At 38.4% G+C, this 25640-nt stretch overlaps 1 protein-coding gene and 1 long non-coding RNA gene across 2 annotated transcripts in view; one reads left to right on the top strand and one right to left on the bottom strand.

Annotated features, from left to right (window-relative positions):
• Window positions 1-15331, bottom strand: part of LOC101738273 (phospholipase B1, membrane-associated) — a 33760-nt gene extending 18429 nt beyond the window's left edge. The window contains exon 1 of the mRNA XM_012694692.4: window positions 15023-15331. Within this exon, the coding sequence (XP_012550146.1) occupies window positions 15023-15103 (81 nt within the window). The 5' untranslated portion in view covers window positions 15104-15331. The remainder of the gene's footprint in view (window positions 1-15022) is intronic.
• Window positions 1-25640, top strand: part of LOC134199408 (uncharacterized) — a 333027-nt gene that overhangs the window by 42319 nt on the left and 265068 nt on the right. The gene's annotated exons all lie outside the window — the stretch shown is intronic.

Below are 25640 nucleotides of genomic sequence, written 5' to 3'. Positions count from 1 at the left end.
TATCTCAAGACACGAGGATTTTAAATAATTCCCAGTCTGATGTTGCCCAAGATTAGTATCACCCCTCATCTGCCCGTGAGTTTCCCGTGTGCGTACAACAATCGACAACCAGCCTTTACTGGTGACCGCACGGATAAGTACTACCATCATGCACATTTCTGCCTTGAAGCGGTACTTCTTCCTCACACGACTACTTTACTCGCAGAGTTCCTTCCGTTCGTTGACAAAGAACACTGCTGTGCAGACTTGCGGAGATTACTCAATGGTAGACAGCGGCTTGGCTCTGCCCCTGGAATTGCTGACATCCATAAACGACGGTAACCGCTTACCGTCAGATGGGTCGTATGTTCGTCTTTTTTTTATTGCTTAGATGGGTGGACGAGCTCACAGCCCACCTGATGTTAAGTGGTTACTGGAGCCCATAGACATCTACAACGTAAATGCACCGCCCGCCTCGAGATATAAGTTCTAAGATCTCAGTATGGTTACAACGGCTGCCCCACCCTTCAAACCGAAATACATTACTGCTTCACAGCAGAAATAGGCAGGGTGGTACCTACCTGTGCGGACTCACAAGAGGTCCTACCACCAGTAAAAGTTTGCATGCAAAGGCAATAAAAAAGTCGCCGTTGAGTATCTAACTCGTATTTTCCCCACGGAAAGACAGGGGGGCCCGGTTCAACACTACCTAGCCAAAATATTTATAAAACTCAAACGAAATTCCGTTTGGTTTTTTTCCCTACCTAAGCTCGGAGCCTAGGAGCTATACCAGCGTAACCGGACGAGGTAATTCAGTCGATTTTGTTCTCCAGCACTGAGCTACTCAATTACAGATAGAACGTGACTGATTTTTCTAAAAAAACAGTCAACCAACACGACATATTGCAATGCAGTCATACGTTTCGTATGTGAAGCGTGATTCGTAAAGTTTAGTGGGTCAGCTAGCCCTAAGAACAAGGTTAATAGGTACCTCAAGAGATCACGGTGAATAAACATTACGTTTATCTCAAACGCGGTCTTGCGTAACAACTCGAGCGGAATCTAAGTCAAATAAATACAGAAAGTTAGTTTTGTTTCAAAGTTTTTTAGCGAAGAAAATCGTACGTATCGTTTCGTACTAATAGAACATTCTCACGATAAACAATATTGAAAATTTTAATAGGTAAAACTATTCAACACAGTAATTATATCGAAATAAAACAATAGTAGCTCTACATACATACGTGAGATTGAAAAATTCTCTCATGACCTAAATCAGTTCGATCGCGGCGCCGTGAGCGAATCGATGGAATGTTTTAATTTATCTATATGTGAAAATCAATAGATGACGTGTTAAACAATACTAGTGGTCTTCGCAGTAGTCGAAATTTTACTATAATTAATTGAAATTAAAAGTTTAAACATTATTATGGTTCCACTGTCAAGCATTATTATATTTCTATAATAATACAGGTTTCGTCAAAACTACACTACAAATAAATAATATTAAAGACAAACAATATTAATCTATTCTCAATTTAACCACAGACTTTAAACAATAACAAAAGTTTCACAATTGACAATACACAAAGAGTACATACATACATTTATATGTATGTGTTGTGTCAAATAAAATATAATGTTTTCGTTATTGATTTAAGTTATTATTAATGCATATTTTTTTTAAAATATTAGCATCATGCACTTCTTCTCTATGTTCTCTCTACGTCTGAGAAATTTCATACTCCTCCGTCCGCGCAATTTTCGTAAAAAGAGATACAAAGTTTTTGCTTCACATAGTAATATATAGACAGCGTACTCTTAGGCAACGAAATGTTATTGGCAGACGATCGGGCCATCTGGCATTGAGTCCATACTTGTGTGCTTAGTGCGAGCTTTTTAACGTTCTCGATAGCGTAAAAGTTAACTCAATAATGGAGTTGGAACGTTTGCCGACATTTGCCGCTATGGTAGCAACCTCGAGAGTCTCATCGTGTCCGGTAAGGTAGAAGGGAAAAGACCTCGGAGGCGCAGTCCAATACGTTGGTCCGACCAGATACGCACCGCTCTTGATTCCACATTTCACAACGCCCTCCGCACCGCCAGAGACAAGAATAAATGGAGAAAGATTATGCGTGTGAAGGTGATATAAAAGGTTGGTCACGACCCTCAGCAGTGAGGAATACGACCCTAGGAGAAGGCCGCTATGGGCGCTGTTACAACTGCATACAAATTTTAGTTAACTTTTACGTTATAGAGAACGTTCAAAAACTCGTACTAAGGACACAGATTCCCAAAACAGACATCACAGCCCGAATGAGGCCGTTCACCTTGAGACTTGATACTTTCAACGTTTAACTACACCAGACAACACACTGTCGTAATGTTTATTGATAAACTTACGTATACCTTGTGTGTGATCGCTAATTAGTACTTAAGTGCTTTAACCTTGGCTATCTTGGCTAAAGGTAGGTAGCAGAATGACTCTGCCTCTCGCTTTGCTGACATCCATGGGCGACAGTAACCACTCACCATCAGGCGGGCCGTATGATCATCTGCTTACAAGGGAAAAAATTGAGCTTCGAGAAAGTATTGCCAACTAACCACATACCACATAAAACCAACATTTTATTTGGTGGTAGAGCCTCTTGTGAATCCGTACAGGTAGTTACCACCACCCTGCCGTGAAGCAGTAATGCGTTTCGGTTTGAAGGGCGGGGCAGCCGTTGTAACTACACTGAGACCTTAGAACTTATATCTCAAGGTGGGTGACGCATTAACATTGTAGATGTCTATGGGCTCCAGTAACCACTTAAGACCAGGTCGTCCACCCTATAAAGGAACAAAAAATATATATATTTCGCCCTAGAAACATGTCGTCCTTACCCGTGCGGTTTTAAAGTATGGTCTACCACCAGTAGAAAACAATTGTGTTATTAATTAAATGTAACTAGCTATCGTCTGCTGTCAATCTCCCTAAATATTTCTATCTACATGCGCGCTAAATGTCCTACGTTAATTTTATTATAAAAGACACCTTTCCTGTATGCTAAAGTGTGAGTTTTTAACGTTATCGATAGCGTTAAAGTTAACTCAAATTTGTATGCAGTTGGAATAGCGCCCTTAGCGGCAAACGTAGGCAAACGTTCCAACTCCATACTTTACGCCATCGAGAACGACCCATAGACACAGCCCACTAAATTTCTCGCCGGATCTTCTCGGTGGGTCGCGTTTGCGATCCGGTGGAGGATTCTGCGAAACACTGCTCTTGTTAGGGCCAGTGTTAGCAACACTTCCGGCTTAAGCCGCGTGAGCTCACCTGCACGTTAATGAGAAGCTGATGGAGCCTCTCAAGGCTATCAGCATATGTTGGAAAAAAAAAGAGAACTAAAAAAAACTCACACTAAGCACACTGATTTGTCCTTTACAACTATCAAGGCTCATTGCAGTCGGTTTGAATAATCACGGAACGACAATAAAACAAACATACAAAGAAACTTTCCTTTATTAATTACGTAGAATAGAAAAAAAAAAAACGAAGCATTCAAATCTCTCGACGCGCAAATAATAAAGTCATTAGTTTTTTTTTTTTATACTATCAAAATGCGAAAGTTAGATAAGTCAAGAACGGAGAGGGTCAAAGCTCTGCCACCACGCAGTTATTCACACGGAAATGTCAATTTCGTAAATATAACCGGTCAATTAAAACATCGCGCGTTACGTAAACATTGATAATAATAATAATAGCTTTACTGTTTCCTTTGTAATGTCTTACAGATTATTTTATTGGTGAATAAGCTTTGTGCTTATTATCTGTTACGGGTACATGAACGTACGAATGCGTGGATGCGCGTAAAATTGCCGTATCCGATTATGTGATTATCCGATTATCCGATATTATTACTGGTGGTAGGACCTCTTGTGAGTCCGCGCGGGTAGGTACTACCACCCTGCCTATTTCTGCCGTGAAGCAGTGATGGGTTTCGGTCTGAAGGGTAGAGGAGCCGTTGTAACTATATTTGAGACCTTAGACCTTATATCTCAAGTTTGGTGGCGCATTTACGTTGTAGATGTCTGGGCTCCAGTAACCACTTAGCATCAGTGTGGGCTGTGAGCTCGTCCACCCATCTAAGCAATAAAAAATATATAAAAAAGTCCGAAATTTTGCCTTTAGATAATCATTGTTTGATCACTTCGTTGGTTAGAAACTCATAGGTCATTTACCTAGAGTCAGAACTACCCTTCCGTCGGGCGTTGAATGTCGAAATCTTGAAAGTTTTTACCCCGACGTAAATGTAAATTGAACTTAAAGTCATGTCTGTACGTTAGCTAAGCCATTTAAAATGATCAGTAAACAAATAAATCATGATCTCTGATTCTATAAATAATAATTATTTTTATTAACAATGAGTCCCTATTGGATAAACGTCGTGTTTAAAATAGCACATAACCGCCACGGTAAAAGTGTATCTATCATTTTGTGCAACATCCGTTTGCTCTTTTATGATTATGTTTTGCAATAAAATTATTATTGTGGTAGTAGGTATTACGAAAAAAAAACCTAGTGCTATTCTTATTCAATTGAAGCTTCGACCTTATAATTTAAAGATTCGCGTTGTATTTGTGAATTACCGGAAATACATTACAGTTTAGTATGTCACACGGATTCTTCAAATATGGTTCGTTTAATTTAAATTTTTGTATTCGCTCTCCTTTGACATTTTTTTACCGCTTTTCTTTGATCTCTTCTTCAAGCCGTCTCCACCCAGCGCTGTAGGTCTCTTCATATGCACTGCATTCTTTTCGATTTCTTGCCTTTCGCGTCCACTCCCTACCAGCTATTTTGACCAAGTTGTCGATCCACCTTATTAGTTGACTACCCATGCTACTGTTACGCTGGTAACATTAACGCCATCTATCGCCGAATAGCCGAAACGAATATCAAAAGATCTAGTAACATCTAGAACGCTCGAGAAATACAACGTCAGCTATTGTCAAATAGCGGAAACACACATCTCCACTCTAGTATTCTTATGCCCTATCGACATGATATTCTTTGACGCCGTAAATATGTTTTATTGTAATAAATAAGATTATTCATTATTACAATATCATTAATGGCGATTATTTATTATATCTTTGTACTCGAATGTACTCGAAACGCTTTGAACTGACCTGACCTTTGACTTGACGCTAGACCTGGAAGCGCATTGCCTGGTGAGTGGACCTTGGGAGCATGGGCGACATAACTAGTGCTTCTGCATATACATTGTCAGCGTAACCACGACCACTCTGACAAGAGTGTCCGACCGAGAAGAAGATTTATCATCTATATATTAATACGTGAAGCAAAACTTTGTATACCTTTTTACGAAAATTTTCCACACTTATACAGAATATAGAGAAGGAGGGCACAATGTTGTTGTTTTTTAATTATGCTTAAATAGTACATTAAATCTTTAAAAAAATACATTACACACACTACCATTTATTTGACACACACACGCACGTATACTATTTGTTTATTGTCAATGTTTCTTATTGCTTATGGTCTCTGGTCAAATTTGTCAGTCTGGTCAGTATTTGACAATAGAAAAATAATAGGGTACAAATTTATAATTTCAATTAATTTTAGTCGTATTTCGACTACCCACCAGGGGACCACTAGTATTTTTAATTTCGCGGAGTTCAGAGCCACGCGCTGATCTCATGAGAGGTTTGATTTAGTTTGTTTATTCTGGGGCAATACTATACGGTGGAAGTAACATGCCGGGGCGTTGAATAAATTAATATGTTTAGATAAAAAAATTGAATTTAATATTTATCTTTTACGTTGATCAGCAGATGATTACACGTGTCAAACGGTGTTTTTGTGCCCTTTCGAAATCGCGACCTCTTATATCATCTGAAGCACCCATCATACATAACGGTGAAGTCACAAATTAGTTTTGTAATTCTCTAAATCTCTGCGAGATAATGTATCGCGCTGTTAGCTGTGCTGTTTGTATTTTTATTAATGGTTTAGACAGACGTCAGTGACAGACGACTCGCGAAGACCGAAGAAAATATTTTATTCTTATCTATATATTAATACGTGAAGCAAAAACTTTGTACCCCTTTTTACGAAAATTGTGCGGACGGAGGAGTACGAAATTTCCCACACTTATAGAGAATATAAAGAAGAAGTGCAGAATGCTAATATTTTTTGAAATTATGCACTAATAATACATAAAATCAATAAAAAATCATTACACACACTACTGTGTATTTGACACAACACATACATAAATTACTCTTTGTTTATTGTCAATTGTCAAAATTCTCAATTTGACAAAGACTTTGTTTGAAGTCTTTGTCAAATTGAGAATAATTTTTTTTGGACAGGAGGAAATCGCCGGACTTCCGCCCTCCACTGGGGATAGAGGACGCAGCATGTCAGAGTCGAACTGACTAAAACCTCCTGTCGCTCAACAACCAACGTCCAAACCTCGCATGAGACAGAACTTATGAAGAGGCCAAGGGGGGAAAGTGAAGCGTTTAGTGCGGAGCACATCTCCCCCATCACTCTCCCCGGACGCCGGACCGTGTTTAACATTATTTATCTATAGTGTAGTTTTGGCCAAATCTGTGATTATATTATAGAATTATAATAGTGATTGACAATAGAACTATAATAATGCTTAAGCTTATAATTTCAACTATTTATAATCGAATTTCGACTACTGCGGGATCACTAGTGTTAATAAATAAACCTAGGTTCATTTTTTTTAAGGCTTACTGGAAGGATCATTAAGTCAGGTGTGAATTGCGAACAGCTTCCAAAGGAGACCTAATAGCTAGAAGGCAGTTGCTGCGCGAATGCTACTACTGGATCGTAATCGCAACCCGCTGTGAAGATCCGACGAGAAACTCAGCGGGCTGATGTTAAGCTCACCAGTCGCTGTTCCTGCTCCTAGTGCTAGAGCTGCAGGGAGTGAGATAACATTATATGTTTTTTTTTATTGATTAGGTGGGTGGATGAGCTCACAGCCCACCTGGTGTTACGTGGTTAGCGACCTCAAGCATCTCTATTTACTGCTTTTTTTTCCTACCTATGCTGATAGCCTTGAGAAGCTAGTTCAGCTTCACCCTAACATGTAGGTGAGCTCACGGGGCTCAAACCGGAAGCACGGCTCTTCCTAGGGTTCGTGTTAGTAACGTCGTCAGGCTTGAGCCCCGTGAGCTCACCTACATGTTAGGGCGAACCTGAAATAGCCTCTCAAGGCTAGCAGCATAGGTAGGAAAAAAAAGGTCAAAAGCAATTACACCCGTGCCACAGAAATTATTCAACATCATCACATAGTTATGTGTATTAAGCGCATAAATCATAATTATGAGCACTGTTTTTAAAAATTACAAAGGCCATTCTTCAAACACGCGGTTTTACCTTCGTCAAAAAAAAAACATTTTAACAGATTTTAGCAGCGACTTGGCTCTGCCTCTGGAATTGCTGATTTCCATGAGCGACGGTAACCGCTTACCATCAGGTGGGCCGTAAGCTAGTCTGCCTGCAAAAAAAAAACAATCTCGTGTCGACGGCGGGCCTAAGCTTTAAATACCTTAAGCGCCTGTCTTCTCTAACTAGGTATCTAACTTGTCGGTGCTAGTGAGCTATTTCGCTATTATTGCACGACTATAAGCTATAATCGTTTGGTAATCAATCATTTTATGACTTAATAGTCATATAATGCCGGATTGTAACTTGAGGACTTAATGTCATTTCTAAGTGTTCCTGAAATGTGTCGTTTAATTTTGCTGAGTACTACGTAAGCTAAGGTTATAATGAAGGCTGATAAGAGACCATAGGTGCTTACGCGTATCATCAGTTTTAAATCTTCTACGGGTTTTCGGTAACTTTCATTATATCGTTCGGACGATATGATTCTATTACAGAGATACATAGACAGATTAAGTTCGCCTTTTAAGAAGCTAGATCCTTTTTTTTTACGAAGTCCTACGAGGACCTACGATGTCCTCGCGCTTTGGGGGCGCGCGGGGTATGTGGGACTGGTCCGCGACTGCGAACCGCGGGCTCAAGGATATTTTTAGGGCCCTACAACATTAAACGACTGTCCTACACTCTCACACCCGACGTCCGATCTCCATCCGGGCTCAGAACCCGGTTATAGTAACTGGGTTCCCGCGGTCAGCATTACAACAAGACTCGCGGTGCCATCCAGAAGACGCCCAGCCGACGGGTCGTCGATGCGATAGTCGACGTCTGTCTTCGCGGTACGGCGGCCCTACCAGGCCATCCGGGCGATGCCGCTGGTGTTCCGGAATACCCCGCTGGGTCAGAATCGGCCTGCCGAGTCGGAACGCGATACACCACCGACCGGGTTACTCTTCCACAGTATGTTCGACCATGACAGCGATGACGGCAATGCGGACTACATCGCGAATCGCAGCCTATGACGCGCCGTCCCAACCTCCTGGTGCCAGCGCGCTAGAGTGACGGTAGCGTGCGGCGCAGCCTCAACCCCCTTAGGTCGCCCCGTGACCATCACCGAGAGGAGACTACTCACAAGAAACCAGATCCTAACCTGACTCGATCAAAGACACACCTTGACAGAAAATGACCAAGTGCTAATTCTTTGGAGATATTGACAAAATGAAGATCTACCACCGAGCGGGTGAGCTTGCTCGTTATAGATCGCGGTCCAGATGTCACAGCTTGTAACTTGTATATGTTCAAACTTATCTTAGAAACGTCGTTATCGCGATTCAGGGATCTGGCAAACATCATCTGTTCTATGGTAGATCGTTTGTAATTCGCGAAATATCGATAGTGACTTTTGACTTAAGTATTTTCAATATGAACTACAATAGTCCCTTTTTGAGCGCCAATAGGGTTTAAAAAGAAACAGTAATATAATTTCTATGCCAATTCCTTTACAGAAACACACATGAAGGTGGAAGCTATCCAATCGAGTTTAGCGCTTCCACAAACAAATCTCTTTTTCGTTACGTAAATTCAAGTTTGCTTACATTTCCGTCAACGACATAATGCATCTCGGCAATGCAATAAAAGTTTAACAACTGACTGACCGCAAAATTTACATTGTAGTGCTGCGGAGAAACGTAAAAGTTTTGCTTGTCAATTTATTGTTCTGTCTTCATAATGGAACTCTTGTTTATGATTGAAAGATTACTGGTGGCCCGGAGGCCTTTCCAGTTTCACCAGGACAGGTGGGCGAGCAAAGGCTCAGCCAGGAGGGGTGGGATTTGCTAACAACTGCCCGAGCGCCTCCGAAGGAGACCTAATAACTCAAGATTAATTGCCTCGCAAATGAATCTACTACCGGATCGGAATCGCGACCCGCTGAGAAGATCGGGCGAGAAACTCAGGGGACTGATGCATGGGTTAGGTTGCACGTCGACCTCTTTGTCGAGTTCGACGAGTACGGTTACCGGGGTTCCTCAGCCTGCTCCTAGTGTTAGAGCTGAAGGTATCTAATGCAAGAGTTATTGGATCGGATGGATCCGTAAGGGCGTGTCTAGGGCGACGACGGTGACTTGCTCCTGCGTGATCAGGATAATGGAACTCGTTTTTAGTTCGTGTTGACCGGCGACGAAGTTCACATCACTTAAGAGCCCAATCGAACTGTGAGGCCCCGTAAACCTGATACGTGTGTATGACACAGGAAGCTCTAATAAGATCGAAAGCGCCAAAATACGATGTAAACTAGAATTCGTCAAAACTTACGCAACGTTGATTTGTAGACTTACTTAATTATAACAATCATTAGGAATCGTTGCAAATTACAAAATTTAGCAAATTCTCCTACATTTTATGATTAAAAATGAATACCTACAGCAAAACAAACAATCAAGGGTGAAGAGTCAGTGAATTTTATTTTTAAAAAAAGTCCATTTATTTTTAGGTCGCGAAATATCGATTGTGACTTTTGATTTAATATTTTCAATATGACCTGTAATTGTAACTTTTCGAGATATATTTTGGTTAAAAAGAGACAATAAATATAATTTCTATTTTGGTTCCTACATTTACTATGCTACTTTTGGCGTTTATAGCAAAAGATGAATAATGTTTTCCTGTTTATCTTGAACTATAAAGTAAGCGAATAAAATAAATTGCTGATATAATTTTATACATAGCTGAATTGTTGTTGGTGACGGCCGTCATACATGCACCTTTAAATTATTAACTTGTCCAAAAGCGGCCCTGACTACAAATTTAACTTAAATATGTTATTATTGGTTTACTATTCGCAAAATACAAATTTACAACGGCCATTTTTTTCAAACTTCGCACTCGAAGTCTGAGTTTTGTCTCATAAGACTTTTTTTTTAATTTTTATTTTTTATTGCTTAGATGAGTGGACGAGCTCACAGCCCACCTGGTGTTAAGTGGTTACCGGAGCCCATAGACATCTATAACGTAGATGCCGCCACCCATCTTGAGATATGAGTTCTAAGGTCACAGTATAGTTACAGCGACTGCCCCACCCTTCCAACCAAAACGCATTACTGCTTCACGGCAGAAATAGGCAGGGTGGTGGTACCTACCCGTGCGGACTCACAAGAGGTTCTACCACCAATAAAAGTCTGTCAAAGTTTGTCAGGATATATAACGTCAATTCACATTTTGCCAACATTGACTTCTTAAAATCGTTGAAAATTACCTTCTAAGATTCCATTACATACAATCAAACACGGGGGAACACACCAAACAAATGAATGCATGTTAAAACACATAGAATTATCGATGTTAACACTGATATAATACAGACGATTACGAAAATAAAATCATCATCGTATATTATTATATTAAATATATTCGTGTTTCTATCATATAATCAAAGGTCGTTAATCCATTTTACGTTTTATAAAACGTAGAACCGGTATTTGGTCGGTTTTGTAATCTGGTCATAATAAAAATCGCCTCATATACGTATGCAGTGATAGTTGATGTAATAAATATCGTGCTATTTATAGACAAGCCTATATCTATGTGGATGTGTGTGAGCGCGTTTGATACGTGAGTGTGTTTTTAACCATCGACACTGATAAACGATCCGTGTTTAAACACATCGTCGTGCATTTTATTTAAGACTAGCTGACCCGGCAGACTTCGTAGTGCCTCAATCGAAAAATAAAAGACCTAAACTTTTGTATAAAATAAACTTAAAACAAACAAAAGGAATCCGTCCGATGGGGCACTCATCAAAGGAAAAATAAACTTGTTATTTTTATTTAATTCCGAGCATTTTTATATTTATTTACCTTTTAAACCTTCTCTGGACTTCGACAAATAATTCAAAACCAAAATTAGCCAAATCGGTTAAGCCGTTCTCGAGTTTTAGCGAGACTAACGAACAGCAATTCATTTTTATATATATATAGGATAGATAAAAAATAAAATAAATAAATAGAAGATGCACTCATATTGACTACACACCTTAAGCACTCTTGGACATAAATCACGTAACGTTACGGCTTAGAGAGAAGAGTATTATTAGTCTTTATCGTAATTTACTTAAGACTTAAGGGTTCCGATACCGCCGTCTGGGCTAGTAGCTACTAAAAACCTTCTAACACGGGCCCAGCTTATGTGCTGCGATATTTTATTTGGCCGGTATGCATTTAGCTACACTGTCACAAAGTTCTAGTCACAGTTTCCGTGAATATTAATAGATTCGAAGAGCATACATGAATAATTTGGGTATATTATTAGGTTATTACATAAAATTAAATGTATATCGATGGAACAAGGCTAAGAGGTTGCAAACAAATCAGATGATCCGAAAAAATTTCCTCAATACTCAAACCCCAAGCTACTCTCCATTCCTTGAAGGAGATACACAGTTGGAGGAGCATCTACAAGAAATATTAATGTCTCATCGAAGAAGTCAGGACCCTTGGTAATTAGAAAAACGACGTCAGAAGGGTATTTCAATATAAAATACTTGCACCAAAAAAATTACTAGTTAATTATAAGGTACACAATACGTTTCCAGAGACGGATCTGTACTGTGGTTTCTTATGATTTTTAAGGGCAAAGGAGTACACGATCCATCTAATGTAAAGTTATTAAGCCTTCGTCAAACAGAACGCGTAATTAGCGCGCGTCAGAGCGCTACTATGGTAACATACCTTCAAACAGAGCGCCAGCGCTATAGCGCTTATAGCGCTGGCGCTCTGTTTGACGGTATGTTACCACAGTAGTACATCACATCTCGGCGTCATAGCGCGGCGTCAGTTTAGCGCTCTGACGCGCGCTAATTACGCGTTCTGTTTGACGAAGGCTTTAGGTACCGAGGTCCATAAACCGAAATTGGGACGCGAAGTTGAAATTTCAACCAGAGCAAAAAGAAGTATGGCGGTACGTACCCGTGTGGGCTTACAATGCACGCTACCAATAGTAGAAACCGGTTGGCAATCGCAGTATATTGGTATAATACTCAGAGACCACTGTTGCAAGTTCTCCCTTAATAGCTTTTCACGGCATCCACCGCAAAGATGGAGTGATGCTATTCTAGTACAACAAACTCTATGCAAAGTCTTTCTTCAAATGACATTAAATTTTTTTTGAGATAGTCATTACCGTCGTTCGTAGACACTTACGCACGTCCGCCATCGACGGCAATAAAAGAATATTGGTTGCCTGTGATTTCGGTTTACGGTCGGTAGTTTTACGTGATAACGTCATAACCAAAACTGCATAACTTTATGAATTGAATGGAATTATTATCATGAATTATCGTTATTTTGTATAATACAAAAAAGGATTTAATTGAAAATTACAATTATCAATAAATTAACGTTTGGCCTGATCGTGCCTCTCTATCATCGCTTTCCGCGCTCTCGCTTGCACAGTCAGGCTCGGGCGGAACGTGACACTTCTTCGTGCGTGCAGCCGATGTTCATCGACCTTTAAGACGTCAAAAAAAACTAGACAAGCACACGCTTCGTGTTTCATAATCAAATAACAAATTAGGATGCCTGTGGTGGAACACCGAACGTGTTACAGTTTCATTACTGCAAGCTCTTAACTATGCGACATGACACGTTAGGTCAGTGTTTTCCAAACTTTTTTGCGCCATGCCCCACTGTAACAGTTCTAAAATTTCTATGCCCTCCATACATAATTTTTAATAAAATTGATTTGTTCACCTAAGAAACATAAATTTAGCATAAAATCACTATGAAATTGTTATCAAAATACAGTAAGTAATATTTCAAAACATACTAGGTATAACAAAAAAACTATAATTCAAATTCAAAATAATTTTAATACAGATCTTCTGTATTAATTTAATGCGATTGCCCCTCTTAATTATCAAATTGCCCCCTTGTGGAGCGTGGGCCCCACGTTGGGAAACATCGCGTTAGGTGTTGACGCAACGACGTATGACTGCCGAGACTGGTTGTCGTCGGCCTTTACTCCTTGGTCCTTCGAGACCAGCCACAACACTGTCGCAACGCGCGATTGCATAACGAACTTGTCTACAAACAATGTTTGAGATTTAGACGATACTTTTCAGCGTAGACAAACAAACCTGTGATCAGCTCCGGCTGTTAAGTTAACCAACATCAGCAGGGTCCGGAGCCCAGTTAAATGGTGGTAGGACCTCTTGAGAGTCCGCGCGGGTGGGTACCACCACCCTGCCTATTTCTGCCGTGAAGCTATAATGCGTTTCGGTTTAAAGGGTGGGGCAGCCGTTGTAACTATACTGAGACCTTAGAACTTATATCTCAAGGTGGGTAGCGCATTTACGTTCCAGTAACCACTTAAAACCAGGTGGACTGTGAGCTCGTTCACCCTTCTACGCAATAAAAATAAAAATAAAATGGCTATCCGTCATCTCCCGTCTTACGGGTGTTGAGGGAATGTTAATATAAATATGTATCTTATAAGTTTGAATTTTCATGTTGGTCCGTGACGAGAAAGACTATTTAAAGTATCCTGCCCATTTCTTCGGTCAGTCAAAACAGGCATTAAGCAATACTATCGAGACTTCAACCTTAAGTGCGGCGGCATTCACGTCACGATGCTCACGGACTCTGACAACGGGTTTATAGCACCTCATTCTGAACCAATCATTCTAAAATTAAAATAAAAGTGCGCAATTATTAAATTTTTGTCGCTAAGTTGGCACCAGCTAGCTAACAAATTTTGGTTGTGTTGGTATTACTGTCCTGGATATTTTCTAGCAGTAGCAGTCCTGGCTAGTTTGAAGCAAGCGATTCACAAATCGGGCGGCAAAATTCACGTTAAGGGCTTCACTTAACGCCTTGTCTACCAAGGAGTTTTTATTTAATAAGGATAAATAAAGGATCCGATTTATAAATATCTGTTGTAGAATATTATTTAAAAAAAAATTGATAACCTAATAAAAACTGCTACTTATGTTTTATTAGACCACTTTTTTTTCGTCTAGATCCCCAGCGGTTCATACCATCATGTGCACAAAACGATTAAAGTCAATCATAAATATTTTACTTATTTGGGTAGCATCACCAGGTTGCTTGTTTCGATTTGTTTTTGAATTAAATATTATTTCTTATCTATACTCTATTGACACAGCCTATTTGTCTAAAATATGAGTGGTACTTTGATAACTGCGAGAAGATGGACTAATCGGAATACATTCACAAACAAATATTACTCTATCTCTTCGGTTTTACGGTATGATTTTGCGTTTACTCTTGCACATAATTTTTTTTAAATATTTAAAAATTTCTGGTGTATTAACTACGGCATAAATAGAAAAATAATTTTAGCTTTGTTTACGTTTTGCGAATGCCTAATCAAAATATTTATGAAAACTTAAAAAAAAAGCGTTCAAATATGTTAAAAATTAAAAGAAATAATACTCCTATGTAAAGTACATACTGTATTTTTATTTTTGTAACTCTCTCTCTCTCTTTCTTTAATTTAAAAAAGTTACTAAAGTTATTTATGACAAAATATAAATGAACGATTTCTGTATTTCATTCGTTATAAATTAAATAGATACTTAAGCGTTTTAAAACTCACCACATCCTCGAGAAACGTTAAATTCAAATTAGTAGCAACAATATCAGTCAACAGCAAAAGTTGACCGAGTGCCAGCCGCATTTTGTAAAATGCATCACGGTGCACAAAAAACACAACACAAAAAGACCACAATCACGAAACAAAATCGATAAACAATAAAATAAATTTACATTTTTTTTAAGTGGGTTTTTAATTTTTTATTGTGACATGTTTTTTTTTTATTTCTGAACGCGACTAAGCGCCTTCCACGTTTGGCGGGAAAATGTTCGCGCATAAGCGGCAGTTCCCGCCCGCGTCATATTGCACAATAGAATTGATACGCGCGCGCTTGGGGACACGTTTTTGAAGGACGCGTTCGAAGTGATAGTGACGAGCAAAACTTGAAGAGCTTTGGCCTCATTACTTAACTTATATTATCTTTGTAATACATAAAATAAATTATGCATATGTCGTAAAATTTCCTAAAAGTCTTAATTTCTATTCTATTATTGTAAATGCTATTTACTTAATCATCTGAGATTAAGTTTTGAATATAGTTTTAGTACAGTCTTTTTTTGTTTATTGCTTAGATGCGTGGACGAGGTCACGGCCCACCTGGTGCTAAGTGGTGGAGCCCATTGACATCTACAACGTAAATGCCGTCACCTACCTTGAGACATGAGTTGTAAGGTCTCACTTTTAACAGTACAACGGCTGCCCCGCCCTTCAAACCGAAACGCACTACTGCTTCACGGCAGAAATAGGCAGGGTGGTGGTACCTACCCGTGCGGACTCACAAGAGGTCCTCCTACCATTAGTCTACCACTTGGCATGTATTAGGCGCTGTATTATTAGATATGTACTACAAAAAAAATTAAATTCCCAAAACCGAGCGCCTTTGTTGGTCATTTGTAATTAAATGAAAAAAAAAACTCTTTCACAAAACTGTGAGAATTAGAGAGCGGAAATATTAATGTACGTACATACAATAATCTTTTTTTTTACTGTTGTTAATTAGCAATTCAATTGCACCAAATCATCTGCTCAGAACAGTTAATAATGCAATAAGATTTAATTGTCTTTTGCATTTGAATACATCATTATATTCAGAAATTAATGAAATTAATGAAGGAGAGAAAATATAGGCTAGTGGCGTGCCATGTTTAGGCATATTTCAAACCGATTGTGTTAGTGGTATTATTATTTTTATTTTATAGTATATATGTGTAGTTTTGGGATCATACAATAAAATTAATCCACTGTTAACTACACTTTTATTCTTCTTTTCTAAAATATTCTATAACATAATTAATTAAAATTAAAAATTAACTGACACTTTTTAAGCTTTGCTCATTCAACCGACTTCGCCATCTTTCTTTTCTCTGTCATTCTCTTTCCCTTTCTTACCGTTTACTCTCACTCACATCTTGATGTTCCGTTCTTACCAATTCTACATATTATGTATATATTATATTAGTATTATATAGCTGCTAACTTATCTTGTAAGTTAAGTTAAAATTACGTTAAAAATAATTATAATTTAACTAATAGAATAAAAGGATATTACTTTTATACTCAAATATTATTAATGATTCATTGAGGTCACAACGCGGACGAAAATACCGAGATACGAATTACACAACAAAACCTTCAAACAAAATTCCTTAATTCTTGCAAAATAATATTAATGAATAATGATTCAAAAATTGAATAATTATTAATGTATTTATTAAAAAAAGAGTATTAAGATTTAAAACGGTTTGCAGAATGCGTGATATTCAGTTCACAACAAGAACGGAAATACCAAGACGCAAATGACGTAATATTACTTCAAACAATATTTCTTATTTCTTACAAAATTAATTTAATGAATAATAAGTCAGATAAATTGAGTAACAATATGTTAAAACGGTTTTACTAGCTCTACGTTAGCACATAGACGAATGGTTAATTGCAAACATGAGTAATATATTGTATTTTATTCGGTTTTTGCGAGATTTAGACCATAATAAAAACGCTTTTACAATTGAAGCTGGCACTTTCTATTGTCATTATATTATTTCCGATATTTCGAATAATCTACAGTTTTCATTGTAAAGGACGACTAAAAACATCTGAAAAGTATAAAGTATTCGAATTGTCGGCAATAATATATTGTAATAACAAAAATCCCCAAGATTAGACCGGAAAAGTACTTCTAGCTGTGAGTAATATAATCCTAATCATGTATACTGTATAAATAATATAGTTTACTCCTCTCCACGGTGTATCCTGAGCGTTATGACATGTCCTTCTTTAAACGAGGCTTGTGGAGAGTACTTAACGGTAGGCAGCGGTTGGCTCTGCCCCTGGTATTGTTGATGTCTATGGGCGAAGGTTACTAACTACTTAGCATCAGGTTACACATCAGGTACAAGGGCAATAAAAAATATTTAAAAAATCACTAACAAGAAAAAACTGTTTTCCTAAGCTTCAATATCATAATAAAATAAAAACTGTCCAACAATCATCATAGATACACCCGATACAAGAACAGATACGTCCAGATCACGACTACGTAATATATTTCACAAAATCTCTTAATCTGACCGTTAATCGAGTCACTAACTATAAGAGTGACACGGCGATAATAGTAAATGAATAAAAAATACAAAGGTTACATTTGCAATTTACAGCAATGATTGAACAAACCAATTAACGAAATCTTTACACATTTCTCAATTAAATCGCTATAGGGCTCGGCAACCAAAACAAGAAGGGCACCTCTTGTATTTTTTACAGACTCCAGAAGCTAGTAAGCGATGACTTTTTTTTTTTTTTTATTGCTTAGATGTGTGGACGAGCTCACAGCCCACCTGATGTTAAGTGGTTACTGGAGCCCATAGACATCTACAACGTAAATGCGCCACACACCGTGAGATATAGTTCTAAGGTCTCAGTATAGTCACAACGGCTGCCCCACCCTTCAAACCGAAACGCATTACTGCTTCACGGCAGAAATAGGCGGGGCGGTGGTACCTACCCGTGCGGACTCACAAGAGGTCCTACCACCAGTAATTACGCAAATTATAATTTTGCGGGTTTCATTTTTATTACACGATGTTATTCCTTCACCGTGGAAGTCAATCGTGAACATTTGTTGAGTACGCATTTCATTAGAAAAATTGGTACCCGCCTGCGGGATTCGAACACCGGTGCATCGCTTCAACACGAATGCACCGGACGTCTTATCCGTTAGGCCACGACGACTTACTTCAGACTGACTTCAGAAGTTCCTTCTGTTATTTTCTTCTTTGTGCGCCAATTAAATCCTTCATTGGTAAACGATGTGGTAGGACCTCTTGTGAGTCCGCACGGGTAGGTACCACCACCCTGCCTATTTCTGCCGCGAAGCAGTAATGCGTTTCGGTTTGAAGGGCGGGGCAGCCGTTGTAACTATAATTGAGACCCTTAGAACTTATATCTCAAGATGGGTGGCGCATTTATGTTGTAGATGTCTATGGGCTCCAGTAACCACTTAACACCAGGAGGGCTGTGAGCTCGTCCACTCATCTAAGCAAAAAAAAAAACGATAAAAAAAAATTTAAGCTAACGGGAAAACACAAAACATAGTTGTATCGCTTGATACCAGTAATTGACACACCGAACGTCTTATCCTTTTGGTCGTGACGAGGAAACTAGATGCTTGATACCATAATCATAAAGAACTATATGTTCTTTAGAAATTTATAGTTTAAACGTTCAAAGAATCCACCTAGCTATATAAATAGGGTAAGTAAAATGCACATTATCCACATTGCAAATATCTGATGACTAAGCTGTTTAAATAATTCCTCTGACGACGGTTAGTCTCGCGATGAAACCGGTATTTTTGGGGTTTTTAGCAAACGTGCGTATGATAATTATTTCCGGCTGGTTAGATAAAAACTAGTTGCTCAACTATTAGAGAAATTCTGTTAATCGGACGTTAACCGGTGTGACGCGGAAACAGGTAGAATTCTTATTTGTTTTATTATAATAACTCAGGTAAAATACACTTATAACCTTGTTTAAGTTGGAGAGGTTCACGTATACGCGTCAGCCGGTATAAACTTCTGCTTATTTCTGCCGCAATTAACCTTTCGTTACGGTTAAACTATGATTACAGATTGAAACAAAGGGTATGGTTCCACTTAGCACGAAATCTTTTTTTATTTTATTATTACAAAAAAAAATCCTTATTGAATTTTTTTTTTATTGCTTTGATTTGTCGACTAGCTCACAGCCCACCTGGTGTTAAGTGGTTACTGGAGCCCATGGACATCTACAACGTAAATGCGCCACCCACCTTGAGATTTTTTTTTTTTTTTTATTGCTTAGATGTGTGGACGAGCTCACAGCCCACCTGGTGTTAAGTGGTTACTGGAGCCCATAGACATCTACAACGTAAATGCGCCACACACCTTGAGATATAGTTCTAAGGTCTCAGTATAGTCACAACGGCTGCCCCACCCTTCAAACCGAAACGCATTACTGCTTCACGGCAGAAATAGGCGGGGCGGTGGTACCTACCCGTGCGGACTCACAAGAGGTCCTACCACCAGTAATTACGCAAATTATAATTTTGCGGGTTTGATTTTTATTGCACGATGTTATTCCTTCACCGTGGAAGTCAATCGTGAACATTTATTGAGTACGTATTTCATTAGAAAAATTGGTACCCGCCAGCGAGATTCGAACACCAGTGCATCGCTCGATACGAATGCACCGGACGTCTTATCCTTTAGGCCACGACGACTTAAGAGACGACCTTGAGATATAAGTTCTAAGATCTCAGTATAGTTACAATGGCTGCCCCACCCTTCAAACCGAAACGCATTACTGCTTCACGGCAGAAATAGGCAGAGCGGTGGTACCTACCCGCGCGGACTCACAAGAGGTCCTACCACCAGTAAAAAACGAACGAACAGAAAACATTCAGTATTATACAATATATAATCCGATCGATCGAATCAAGATTCGACTAGTCTAGACTAAACCTAAATATAGATACAAAAATATGATGTCGAAACGACAGATCAAGGATCATCATATTTTCTTTAATGAACGATATTTTTTATTTATTTTATTGCTTAGTCAGGTGGGCAAGCTCACAACCCACCTGATGTTAAGTGGTTACTGGAGCCTATAGGCATCTACAATGTAAATACCGTCAACCACCTCGAGATATGAATTCTAAGGTCTCAGATTTTACAATACAACGACTGCCCCACCCGAAACGCCTTCCTGCTTCACGGCAGAAATAGGCAGGGTGGTGGTACCTACCCGTGCGGACTCACAAGACGTGCTACCACCAGTAAGTACCTAATTACGTAAATTATAATTTGGCGGATTTCATTTTTATTACCCGATTGAACCGAATTTATATTGACCGTGGATTTTTTTTTTAATGCTTAGATTAATGGACGAGCCCACCTGATGTTAAGTGGTTACTGGAGCCCATAGACATCTACAACGTAAATGCGCCACCCATATTGAGATATAAGTTCTTAGGTCTCAGTATAGTTACAACGGCTACCCCACCCTTCGAACCGAAACGCATTACTGCTTCACGGCGGAAATAGGCGGGGTGGTGGTACCTACCCGTGCGGACTCCCAAAAGGTCCTACCTCCAGTGATTACGCAAATTATAATTTTGCGTGTTTCATTTTTATTACACGATGTTATTCCTTCACCGTGGAAGACAATCGTGAACATTTGTTGAGTACGTATTTCATTAGAAAAATTGGTACCCGCCTGCGGGATTCGAACACCGGTGCATTGCTCAAAACGAATGCACCGGACGTTTTATCCTTTAGGCCACGACGAATTCAATCGTGAATATTTGTTACGTACGTATTTCATTTCAAAAATTGGTACCCGCCTGCGGGATTCATATGCCCGCGCACACACGTGCCTATGCCACGAACTAGAATGCAGTTTATTTTCAAAGACTATTTAAGTGATGAAAAAAAAGTTCACTTACGTCATTTGTATTTTAAGCTCAGATTCACAATATTACATGAAACAAACATAGTTTTAATATTCATTAATGGAACGGTGAAATGATTTGAATTAATTCATTTTAGCCCATTAGCATCGAGATGTCGTTTAGGTTAGATTAGAATACGTAAACGACCATGATATATGTGACAGAGAGAAATGAAAGAGAATCTCAATATTATTTATGTGTTTTAAATCAATAGATATTATATAATACATACGCTTAATACGTTGACTACCATATAGGTCACCGGTGCCCTAGGCGGCGCTCTGAAGCAATTATGACGATTTCTGTTACTGAAGGCTTTGCTTTCTTAACTGTCTTGTTTTCTTTTGAATGTAAGCATGTTCTCTCTCTCTCTCTCTCTCTCTCTCTCTCGTCCTCTCCCTCTCTCTCTCTCTCCCTCCCTTTCTCTCCCACTCCCTCTCCCTCTCTCTTGCCCTTTCTCTCCCACTCCCTCTCCCTCTCTCCCTCCCTTTCTGTCCCTCTCCCTCTCTCCCTCCCTTTCTCTGCCTCTCTTTCTCTCTCTCTCGTATCTCTTAGAAATATATTAATTCTCAGTATCTTCGGATTCGTCTTTCCTAGAGTTTACTAGATATACCAGCGCCTTATTGAGAAGAAAAGCGGTTTTATACTCAAAGCTTGAAATTATCTGGTATTTGACTACTAGCATAAAACATTTTAAAAATGAATAAAAATAAATGAAGCCTGCCTATAATGAAATAAGTTCGGCTTCGAATTTCCATTAATACAGAAACATTGCACCTTACATTATAGTAAGCTCTTGAAATTATATCACGCAATCTTTTTTTTTATGATTGAGAGATTACTGGTGGCCCGAAGGCCTTTCCAGTTTCACCAGGACAGGTGGGCGAGCAAAGGCTCAGCCAGCACGCAATCTATCCTTGATCCTTGTACTAAAAAACAGCAACATTAACCCTACAATGAACACAGCATAAGATCTGAAGTCCTATGTTTAAAGCAAACTTTTCCCCGTCAGATTAAATTTCGTTAAAGATATTTGTTGACTCTGAATTATAAATCATCCTATGTCCTCCCATGTAAAATGGTGAAAATTTACTGAGGTTACAGTTGACTTTTTGGCTTTTAGCGGGTTCGTTTCATTTTTCCATATCTGTGCACTTTCACAGATACTAAATGGTCAATAAACCATCATTATTACGCGTTTAAAGAAATACAACAATAAGATATTCTCGCAACATGGCCAATCGCGTTCCCGCCATAAAAATTTTAAAGACCAAATTCCCAAACAAATAATGCAAAAAAAAAACATGTTGTTTGCATTACAAGTTACTACATAAAGTTATGTTCAACACACAGCCAGTTCAATAAAAAGTGAAAAAGTTTCAATGGGTGCTAAAAAAAATACCAGTTTGTAAATAGAAAAAGTGTACTTAATCTGCAACATTGTCGTTTGTAATTAATACTAAAGTGACATAATCGATCGCATCGTATCGATTTCGCAATACATTATTACGACATTAGAAAGCAGAGCTTATAGTAAACACGTAGTTCCTCATGGCATACCTTAAAAGACCTAAAGATTTTGTACAGGAACGGATTTGAAAAAACTAACCTTAAGACTAAAAATAAGATTTATTATACTTTTGGAAGGCTTTAGAGGAAGAGGTAGACCTAAGAAGAAATGGATGAATTGCGTGAAAGACGATATGTGAAAACCATACTCTATTCTACACTCATTATCTCGCATCTCGATTTAAAAAAAATGTTGACCATCGACAGCGTGCATGACATTTCAGACCTATATATTTTACTAGCTGACCCGGCAAACGTTGTGTTGCCTTAAATAAGATTTTTAGGGAAATTCTACTGTAGAAAAAAAAAACCTCATTTAACCACATAATACCTCATTATAAACAAAAAAAATATCCAAAATATTAAAATAAAAAATAAATGTTTGGGGTGGATAACCCTTTTCACTTAGGGGTATGAAAAATAGATAGTAGCCGATTCTCAGACCTACTGAACATACTATTGATACACAAATAAAACCAAAAAAACATGGCTGAAAAATGTACAGTATTGTATAGCTCTCAAATATATTAAGTGTATAATCTATGATGTATAGTGAGTAAGTAAGACAGGAGACCGGCTTCGTCCTCATCCCTACTACGTGATGTTTGCTGGATGAGTGGTGACTCCTGGCGGGGATAGCTGATCGATTGATACGTAGTCGGCCGGCGAGGGCGGGAGATCAAATTCAATTAAAAAAAGAAACATAATTAAAGGAACTTGAAAATATAAACTTTGAATAAGAATTTATCGTCCTACAATTATAATATTTGATTGCCATCTTGCAACCTTATTGCGGATCTGTGCATAGAATAAAAAAAATATTAATCGGGATGGAAAAATAGGGGTTGATCGTATAAGAGTGAAAATTGAGAGTAATATGATTTTTTTTACTTTAAGTCATGACAAAACAAAATAAAAAACTTGCCAAAAAAATTAAAGTTTATAATTAACAAATAAAAAATAGGGGTTGATCATAGAGGGATGAAAATTTCAGAGTAATATGAATTTTTTTATTCTACGTCATGACAAAATAAAAACAAAATTCTCGCAAAAAATTTTAAAGTTTTTAATTAGCAAATAAAGAATAAGGGTTGGTCGTAGAGGGGTGAAAATTGAGGATTGTATGTATTTTTGTATGTTGTATCATAAAAAAATAGAAATTAAAAATTTTGTCTAAAAAATAAATAAAAAAATTTAGGGGTGGACTATCCCTAACATTTAGGGGGATGAAAAATAGATGTTGGCCGATTCTCATAGATACTGGATAAGCACAAAAAATTTCATCAAAATCGGTCAAGCCGTTTCGGAGGAGTATGGCAACGAAAACTGTGACACGAGAATTTTATATATTAGATTAACAATCTGTATAAATTAATATCAACATTAATTTGCTTCTTTGTTCTTTGATGCATAGATTAATAATATAGGGTACAACATCGCGCGGCAGATCACCGGTACGATGGGCCGACCAAATAAAGTGAAGCGCACCTCCACCTGGAATGATGACCACGACCACTCAGCTAAGAGTGCATACTACTGAGAAGAAGAACTTATACATTCCGCCCATTCTTACGATTGTGATGAAACTTCTGAACTACTTCTTCTGAACTTCTGAAATATAAGAAGTTTCTGGTACAGTACTTTTAACGTATGCTGACACGTGGGTAGTTTCAAGAAATCGATGTTTTTCAAACAGTTTGTCAGAGTCACAGCGCTGTGTGTGTGACCGGCTTTCACTAGCGTTTAATTAATTTGCAAATGCTGTTCATTGTCTAGCGTACCACTGTACATTAATAAAAAAAATAACGAAGAGACAACACAGCACTAAGCCCTTAATGCTGACCTGTATTATCAGTTAACATTCGCGCCACGGCTTCGCGTGTGAAGAATCCGCACATTAATTTTATTCTGAAAGAATTTGACATTTATAGGACACCTGTGACGCGTGCTCAGTGAATTAAGTTGTAAAGAAAATCCTGCAAATGAAATTAATTACTTGGTTGGCTAGTTCACGTCAGTTGTATTTTTTTTACATTTTACACTGAATTTTCATCATCCTAATCTTTATTAAAATTACATACTATATTTATGGTTTACTGTGCAATTATTTAGCATTTTAGCGTGTATTCATTTTATTTCAGCACATTGTTATTTGTTGGTAAAGTTTACGAGAAACTCATTAAAAGTTAATGAACGAAAATCACCAATTTTGTCATGTATATATCAAATTATCCATCTATATGTAAGCATTCTTTAGTATAATACAAAGATTTTACGGACCTCCATATTACCGTTGTCAAACCGTTTTCATGGTATTTGGGGTGTCCGGTACCGCTAGAAAACTAATTTTTTATGCACCACATGGATCACGGCTTTTCGGTTTTAAGTGGTTAGTGGGGCCAATAGCAATCGCAAACGTGAATGCCGGCTCCTAAAACACCAGGATATCAGCGAATAGGTAGAGATAACCCGAGAAGAAAGAAGAAATTCTATTCTGCCCTCCATAACTCGCAATGTGCGCTACGTATCTTAATAGTACAACGTGTTTGCCACCCTTGCCTTCGGCTCGGGTTAATTTTACACGGGGTAGGAAATGTCCAACTTTTCTCCCTTGGCGCACATACTATTTTTTGTTGTACCTGCCAGGCCGAAAGTTCGTGGAGTACCGAGCCGGGGTCCAGGGGCGAAGCCCTAGCAGGGGATAGTGGGGGTGGAGACCCCCGTACTCATAAAAAAAACAATTTAACTGTTTTTTAATTTTTAAATAAACTACTACTAATTGAATAAGAGCTCTGATGAACTCATCTTTGTTTAATACTTCACTATTAAATTTTATTGCCTTTTGTTTATTTCACTTTTACACTAAACACAATATTGTAAATTACCCGAGCACAACAATGGCGGAGAATTTTAGCTGCGTGAGAGCTGACGTAGACACTAACGCGCATGCGCACTTGTACCCAGGGAGAAAATTTTAAACTTTCTTCCCTGTACAGCGGGAGGAAAAGTTACACTTTCTTCCCTGTACAGCGGGACGAAAACCGAACTTTCGGCATCGGT

Source organism: Bombyx mori, chromosome 9 (genome assembly GCF_030269925.1).
Source record: "Bombyx mori chromosome 9, ASM3026992v2".
In the NCBI taxonomy this organism is placed as follows: Eukaryota; Metazoa; Arthropoda; class Insecta; order Lepidoptera; family Bombycidae; genus Bombyx; species Bombyx mori.
The sequence above is the reverse complement of the archived record's forward strand: the minus strand, read 5'-3'. Positions and strand labels throughout refer to the sequence as shown.